Source organism: Amblyomma maculatum, chromosome 2, assembly GCF_055883805.1.
Source record: "Amblyomma maculatum isolate TAMU_Amacu chromosome 2, ASM5588380v1, whole genome shotgun sequence".
Classification (NCBI taxonomy): domain Eukaryota; kingdom Metazoa; phylum Arthropoda; class Arachnida; order Ixodida; family Ixodidae; genus Amblyomma; species Amblyomma maculatum.
The window spans coordinates 53,096,853-53,105,614 of NC_139345.1; the positions used below are offsets into that span (position 1 = coordinate 53,096,853).

The 8,762-nt window shown below is 44.6% G+C and overlaps 1 protein-coding gene across 1 annotated transcript; it reads left to right on the plus strand.

The window, feature by feature from the left end:
• The first annotated feature begins 1,049 nt into the window (after positions 1–1,049).
• Positions 1,050–8,123, plus strand: LOC146198659 (gonadotropin-releasing hormone receptor-like). Its single transcript, XM_084591947.1, has 2 exons — positions 1,050–1,835; positions 7,713–8,123. Exons 1-2 carry the CDS (start codon positions 1,050–1,052, stop codon positions 8,121–8,123), a joined length of 1,197 nt encoding a protein of 398 aa, XP_084448073.1.
• The last annotated feature ends 639 nt before the right edge of the window (positions 8,124–8,762 follow it).

Sequence of the window (8,762 nt, forward strand, 5' to 3'; positions counted from 1 at the left end):
TATCACGCCCGTTAAGTTCATTTCGAGGGTCATTAGCGGAGGAAATGACTTTTCTAGAGGTTGCCTCATTTTTTCCCCTCACTGATTATTACCTTAGCAGGGATCATTACAGCGACAGCTGCGGTGAACATACATAATAAAAGCTTTGGCAGAACAGCTCCCTCGCATCGTTAATATATTTGTATACCTTCAGCCACCTGGTAATATTAGTAAGTGACTAGAAGATTTCCATAAAGAATTTCTAGCCTCTACAAGACACCCATCACTTCATCCAGAGTTTACAAGAATAATGAGATAGCAAGACAGTTCCAAATCAAACATTAGACAGTCTAAGACTGCAGATGATGTGCAAAATTTATATAGCAGCATTTACTCCCCCCCGTATCACTGAATTGTGCTGATTATTGTGTATTCACGGTTGTGGAATCTTGTTCTTGTCAACGTGACACCCTTACAGATCTCAAGCATTCTTTGTTAATACGGAAATTACTCATCAGGCTATGCTTGTCTATATATTACTAGTTTTTTATATTGTCGCTTTTACGTGTAGGCCTAATTAGCACATACACGGTAAGGCATGAAAATCATTTCTGCGTTCGTATACATGGCCGACTTATCAAGTTCATTCGTGCTGGTTGTAAAGAATGGGCAGTAAGTATTGATATGGGTGTAGTTCTCTGTATAACCTTGGTGGAAAAGACTGAAGCGTAATCGACCGTATTTCTTCTGAATTCTGGGCTTGTCACTCCCTTTATTTTATGCAAGAAAGAACGGCAATCTTATTAAGATGTAATTAACTTAACACTTCTCTTCCAGGTTTCGAGGAACAACGACTGCCAGGAATGCTATAGGCTGGAACACCCGAACCATTTCTATCACCCCGAAAGAACAATGACATCGTTTTGCAACTACAAGCGCACTGTTTTACATTGCTATCGAAACGTTGCCAGGACAGCGTCTGGGACGAATGCGATGTGTGAAACGACCTCGGTAGTCAGAGCGTATTTACAGTGAATACGTCGGACAGGGAATGCCCCTTGGTTACAGGAATGACTGAAGCGTACATTTTCAACGTCTCTTTAAATGACTTCCCGGATGACAGCGATTCAGCAGACAACCTAACAGCCTTCTTAAATGACTCCACTGGAAGCCTGGCACCTGAGGAAGTCATGGGCCCACGCTACCACAAGCGCGTCCGCATTGTCATCATCGTCACCATGATTATAATCTCCATAGCCGGCAACAGCGTCGTCTGCTGCAACCTCCTCGTGAAGCAGCGTCACCGTCGAGTGTCTAAGGCCAGAGTGCTGTTCCTGAACCTGGCCATTGCAGACCTGCTGGTGGCCTGCATCACGATGACGTCACAAGTTGTGTGGGAGGTGATGGGTAGGCTCTGGATCGCCGGTGACGCCTTCTGTCGCTTCTTCAAATTCCTGCAGACGTTCGCGCTAGTCTCCTCTACATACATGCTGGTGGCCATTGCTGTGGATAGGCACATAGCCATCGCCACTCCGCTGGCACCTAGTCCTGACCCATGGCGACTAGCCGCGGTCACCTGGGTGGCATCCTGTATGCCCTCTCTGCCTAACGTCTACGTGTTCCACAGCGTCGAGGTGGCGCCCGGAAAGTGCTTCTGCGCGTCCATCTTCTACGACCGCGGCACACCGCTGTACCACCGCCAGATATACATGGGGTTTGTGTTCTTCATGGTGTTCGTGGCTCCTCTCATTCTTCTCATCGGTTTTCACACTGGTATACTCTGGGCACTTTGGAAGCACAGCGCTACAAATCGGAAGATGGGCCGACAGACTGCATCCTCGCTTCCACGGGCCAAGGTAAGTAGTTGGCAAGCATCCTGTGCATGGTATAGAATCGATAATGAATGTGCTAAACATCGTATCGAATGGTGAGCGGTCCTGATGGGGCGCGATGCATGACAATAAACAAAAATGTTAAATCTAACGACAACCTGCAGCCTTTTGAAGCGGAAGCTCCCCTACGCCAGCCAGTTCGAGTCTTCACCGTCATTGTCGATGGGTGTCTGAAAGAGCGCCACTCAGGCCTCTCCTTTGATGTGGGAGGGGAACACTAGAATTAGCCTGCCATGTCATTTGAATTTACATTACCCCTATGCCACGCACGCGCGTTCATAACAGGCATGAAAGTTGATTCTGCATAAAACGCCGGTGAGCTTTGATGCGTTCAACGGAACGCTGGTTGTGTTCGATGCAATGCTCGGTCACGCAAAGCCAAAGCTTTCGCTCCACATTCGGTTCAGCATCATTGAACTCCTTTATTTCATTTTTTTTTTGCAATGGATTATAATATTAGCATTGCAATTTTCCTTTGCAGCACACTGCTATAAGCTCAGTGCAGAACTTCCATTTAGGCACAAACTATTTCGCTATTGCCTGGAACGTAAGCGCGCCTTTGGATGTATGCCCATCACTGAGAACGGGCACAGTTTAGTTCGCATTTAACTGCCCCTTTGCCCAGCAGCTGCGGATCAGTAATTAGGGAGCTCGATTGCTGGTCCCGAGCACCTGGTTTCGACCCCGACCGCTTATGACAGCGTTTCGGTTTACGCGAAATGCAAGTTGTTCGTACGCACTTCAGTGACAGTGCATGTTAAACAACCTCAATGATCGAAATTATCCGTAGCCTTCCGGTATGGTGTTCTTCATAGGCTGAGTCACTTTGGAATGTAAAACCCCATATGTCAAATACTCCCTAAATTGTTCCTGTGACAAGACGCGCTTGTCCTATTTCGGGTGGCCCACAGTGAAAATACCAAGAACAATTACTTTGTGAAAGCATATTATTGAATTGTCAGTACTCAGTGCAATAGCACTGGGTGTAGGCCCTTAAGCAAGAATATTTGCTCTGCATTACGGAAGGTGTAACCGGTGTTCGACTTCCCACATGTACGTACATACTTCTACGTATACAGGTGCGGTCATAAGTAAACGGAGCAGATTTTTTTGTTCAAATTAAATTTCGCCTTCTGCACTGGAGATAAGAGAGCAACATGTGTCCAAGTGAAAGTGCACGGGTATCAACTACCAGTTCGCACATACCACGATTGCTAGTTTCAATTACACAACGCGTGCAAAATGTTAGAAGGAAATATCATGCTCCGTTTATTTTTTTTTTTTCCGCGCCTGTACATCTCAAGCAGTGATTAAAAAACAACCTTCGAAAGCGTATTCTAGTGCCTTAGAGGCACACTAGTGACAAGGTACACAAAGAAAATAATATGAATACGAATTTGAATAAGTACTTTGCTGCTGTGCTATTTGGAAATTTATATGATCCGAAAACAACACTCATCAGTAAATGCGCTGCATAAATTTGTAACGACTGATACCATTGTTCTCTGCTGAGAATACACGATCGTAGCTCAACTCGCTTTACCGCACTTGTTGTCCACCGCAGAGTAGAGAACACTCGGCACCGATCTGTTTTGTGCGGAGCGGAACAATTATTAACGCTAAAGGCACTGTTCTTCACAAAATTCCCAGTAGGCGTTGCTCAGGCTTTTCGCATGTCGCAGTTTGCAGTTGACATAGCCGGACGCTGACTGGCCACCGTGTTTTATGACATCATAAAACCGCATTATATGGCCGGGTTGGCAGGAGCTGCCACTTTAGGCAGATTATTTCAGATGGAAATCAAATAGTCCGGGGACCCTGGAAAAATGCGGGCAAGGTTGCACGGCTTAGGTAAAGCGGGATTTTATATGCCTGGTGGCTTTTTGCATAACTTAGTGTAAGATAATACGGGAGCAAATGAAGAGATTAGTAACTACACGAATAGCAAAGTATATGCAAATTAACTAGAATTTGAAAGGGGAGCAGCCAACAGAGTCAAGAATGGTTTGGTTTGGTTTGGTTTGTCCCAAAGCAACTCAGGCTATGAGAGACGCCGTAGTGGAGGACTCCGGAAATTTCGACCACCTGGGGTGGTCGCTTTTGTGTCATGCCCCTATGTGAAGCTTAAGTGTCCTGCAAATATTAAGGCGAAAGCCATTCTTGCCTCGTGTAGTTGAAAAGTGGCCTCATCAGAGCGCGTCGCCATTAGCTGCTGTGGAGAGAGCTGTGGCCATAATGTGTGGACAAAGCAGGTTCACATTCTGCTGTCATTCATTAATGCAAAAAACTAAAATATTTCCCACACCACGCCTCGAACCACGATCCTTCCTCATTCCAGCCGTGTGCACTAACTTCTACTCTACGCCTTTTTTTTTCTTCAATAAATCTCATGTCGACATCATGCGAACGTGCCCATAATTCTCATTGTCTAGCGTAAGGTGGCTGGAGGGCGTGAGGCAAAGGAAGAAATGATCACTGACATCTAAAGTACGTCAATAAACATAAATAAAAGAAAAAGCAAGAATGAAAATATATCCAGAAATTAGAAAAATAAAAAACAGAAATAAAATGCAGAAACAAAAGAAACGTAAGAACAAAAACGAAAAAACAGAACAACTTACGAACACTGATAAAAAGTGGGGTAATTAGAGTAAGTATAGTAAAAGTAAAAATAATTCTGTTTACATCAGAGAAGGGACGAAACGCAAAACGACCTCACAACGAAAGCAGGACCTAGACTCGCAACGCTGTCGCATAACGGCACGTAAGGAGACTCCAGTGCATCCTTGTTCTCTCACTACGTTTGCGATCGTTTATAAGCTCGACGGATGACAGTTAAGAAAGCGGGAACCTATATTTACAGCGTAAATTTTTGTAACTTTGTAAGGGTTAAGAGGTGCCTATAAGGATTGAAACCTTCACGATTCGGACATGCTGAAGTGGCTCAAAGTACTGCCTGTGATTTTACGACTTTATTGGCATAGACGCAGACATTAACAACAAGAGAAAGCAGCCAACAGCGCACGAAGTTTGGGAGGAAAAGGGGTTAAAATCTTCCTAAAACTGTTCGCTTGTTTTGCGGGACTGTATGAAGAGAAAGCAACAGATAGGGAATGGGGCTTGGAGAGTAAGGGAGCATTATTAAGTCGGCAGAAAATTGTTATTCTCGGTCCCAACGACACAACAGGCACGGGAACAAACATTACAATTGGTGGCGGATTGGTCCTGATCGATTTTGCCAGACAAATACAGGATAGAACAGGCTGTGTCATCACAGTTGTTTTTTCTTTAAGGGCTAGCATGCAGTTAGAGTCTGGATCCTTTTGAAGAATATGTTTTTTTCTGGCATCCGCATTTCTTTCGTACGGCCATTCATTTCTCTTTTTACGTTCCCTATAGCTGTAATCGAGCCGAGCCGACTACAGGCCCCCAGCTTACTATAACTCATGCCAAACCATTCCAACCTATAAACCTTTGTGAGCCGCATCTTTGTCCCCATGAATGTAAACGAACGCTATGCCATTCTCGAGGTAGGTCTATCGATGGCAGTAGCAGAAGTATTTCTTGTAGTCTAGCAAAACATTACAACTTGTCAGCGTCGCTGAAAAGCACGGGTCGTTCAGCTTTCTTTCCAACAAGTTCGCCCTTTTGAGGCACTGCGCAGGTCAAGTATGCAACTTTCATTTTTTTTTTCTAGAAAACTAGGGCTGATTTAAGAAGTGAAGGATGCTGGGTGCATCAGTCTGAGCTCAAAATAATCATAGGTGCATTTCTTGTCGAGAACACAGGATCTGTTTCTAAAAACAAGAAATAAAAAGGACGTCACGAAGTCTTGCGGTGCGCCTGGGAACGGCAGTTTGGTGGCTCAATATTAAGGCGGAAAGCCTTTCTTGGAGCATGAGCGGCGGGAGCAGAGCACTTAGGCAGAGCGCTTCAGCAGAGTGCATGGACATAGCTTGTCACCGTAGCGTGTAGGCCCTGTCAGTAATCAATTTTATGAGTAATTATTATAGTACTATCCCATATGATATCGATTCTAATTAGAGTATGTTCAACTCGATAGGAGCCTCCAAATTTTGATTGGCCACACCCACAATACGGCCTTTTCAGAACTGAACCAAAATTAAGGTCTACTCAATTAGTGTATGGCCAATCCAGCAGTTATCTCTAATTTAAAGTAGGGCAAGACAAAATTTTTTTCTCTGGACCGCCAAAATTTGAACTGGTCAGAATTTGACAAAAAAAAAAAAACAATCTTTATTTTAATTTAAGCCGGGCAGACTCAGTGTTGACCGACAACACAGTTAAGCCGCCTCCTAAATTTGGCCCCTGCGGGCCTCCAAAATTTGACCTCGTACGAATTTGACCAAATTTGGCGTCTAACCTAATTTGAGTACGGTGAACTCATCGGGAACTTGCCAAACTTGCAAATATAGGTTGGCCATAGCTATATTTCGACGTTCCCCCCCCCCCCCCCCCTCATTCATGAACCCTTCAAATTTGACTTCATCCGGATTTGACCAATACTGGTGCCTCAGCTAATTGAAGTAAGGCCAGCCTGCAGAGTGCATATTTAGGGCGTCAATCCAGAAAGTTTGCTTCCCTGGACCCCCAAACTTTGGTTTAATCCGAATTTGAATAAAATTGGTGTCTCTGCTAATTTGAGCATGGCCATTCAGTAATGACTTGCAAACTTAAGTGGGCTACTCCAAAATTTGAGTTTGCCTGAATTTAGCCAACATTTTTGTCTAACAAATTGAGTATGGCCAGTGTAATGGTGACTTCCAAATTAGTGTGGGTCACCCCAAAATGTGGTTCCTTCAGCCAAAAAATTTGACTCCTTCTAAAATGGACCAGTAGAAACCGCGACTAATTAAAGGTACCGAGCAGCGAAACGTATAGTACCCATAACAGAACTCGCAATGTTTTTTATGCACGTAAGCATACTCAAGTGCACCCCTGTGATTCTTTTTCTTTTATAGCACAGCGAAATGTTTTATCCAACGACTCTCCTGACAAGTTTTCTTTCATTCTTTCGGGAATCGTCCTTCAAAGATACAAAAATTAATGACTTAGTACAAATGAAGCATTTGGCTGAGCTTCTGAGGTCATGAATGTTTGCGGTGCGCCTAACGTGCTAATATTTTCAAACCATTTATACTAGTTTTATGAAATATGATGCTACTGATACAAACAACCCAATATTGGGATTCCTTTTTCGATAGTAAAACTTAAAACCTGTCTGAAATTGATAAGAGACACGACAGCGCGCTATGCACTTGGCGATGTTTTCTGTTGGATGACGCCTCTCTGCCTGTGTAAAATTGCGCCTTCCCGAGTTCCTCTAGGTGTCCCATGTGCGTCCTCGCGTCCACACTTGTAAAAGCGCACTGCGCTTACGCGCGTATATGAGAGCTTGTGTATTAAATCTCAGGACCCCACTGTTAGCTTTGGTAATAACGGCGCCTCAAAGGACGCGAAAAGTCACGCAATGCAGCTCGTGCTACTATAATGGAGGCTAAAGCGATACCATAGGGAATATTAAGAGGCATCATTTAACAGCAATGCTTGCGTCTGTACCCAGTGCACAGGTAGCTATTCTATTAAACGAAACAATCAGTATGAACAGAGGAAAATATTTCGATGTACTTTTTTCCTGAATATAGAAATGAGTTCTGTCTGCGACTTCTGCAAAAAAAAAAAAATAATAAACTTCACAAAAGTAAATAGAGAACTGTACTTTCGCTAATTTAATGAGAAATTGGCAGTTTAATGCTCGTGATGTTTCTCTTCTCTCTACACAACATTTTTTCTTTTTCTCTCTATCTCTCTCTTTCATAGGTGAAGACGCTGAAGATGACGGCTGTTGTGTTCGGTGCCTTCCTGGTGACCAACGTGCCGTACATGGTGCAGGAGGCTATCCTGGCCTTCGGCAACCCCGGCATCCTGGACGCCAACGTGGTAGCGCTGTTCGGAGTGATATCGGCTTCGAACAGCGCAATCAACCCGTACATCTTCCTCTACTTCCAGCGGCCACGCAAGGATGCCCGTAACGGCGGCTTCTGGCGGAACGTGTCACGGTTCGTCCGTGAGTCTGTCACGTGTCGCCTGCTCAACCGCTCCCATACGGATTCTCAGGTGTCAACAGACCCGGCTGAAGCGTACTCGCCGACGCGCTCTTGCAAGGCCTCCAAGGCAACAGTGTGCGAAGCAGTGCTCCCGCGAAACGACAAGGAGAGTGCAATGTGCTGATCACGACCCTCCTGCGTGATCACGTGGACTCGGGCGCAATTCGTGATGAAAGCAGCTGTGATCTACGTATCGACCATAGTGTGTTTTAGACGTACACGAAATGTATTGAAGAGAGAAGAAAAAAACAGGGATGCATGTTACCTGACTTGAAGGAGTGTTGGGGCTTACCACATGACGTGCGCAGGGACAGGGTTTTGCATGCCAGATTATAAAACAAGGCGAATGCGTTCGATACAGTGGCCTGCATATTTATCTCGATACTTTTATTTCTCTACAACCCCCTTCCCCCGCTCTATTTACCTCAGCATCTTTCTCGTATTGTTTCTCGTCTAATCGCCCATTGTTCGTTTACCTGCTGATCTTTCTTGCTGATTTTGAATTCTAAGGTATGTTCAGCGTAGTAATAAATTTCTACCTTAAACTCGCTAGAATATGCACGCAGAAATATAAATACCCCTGGCGTGAACTGACTTCACCACAAGCCACGGATAAAATACAAGTGGCCGGGCAACACCAGGGCTGAAAAATATACACGGTGTAAACAAGCAGGGGATGCTAATCCTTAACGTACTGCGATAAGACATATTTTTGGCTTCGTGCTACACAGTATTTTTGTGCGTGGTGCATGCCAGAGAGCTA

Bases quoted from the DNA above. Each gene is read 5' to 3' on its own strand.
- LOC146198659 (XM_084591947.1), top strand. From the start codon at position 1,050: ATGACTGAAGCGTACATTTTCAACGTCTCTTTAAATGACTTCCCGGAT. The intron at 1,836-7,712 runs GTAAGTAGTTGG...TCTCTTTCATAG, and splicing joins CCTCGCTTCCACGGGCCAAG to GTGAAGACGCTGAAGATGAC.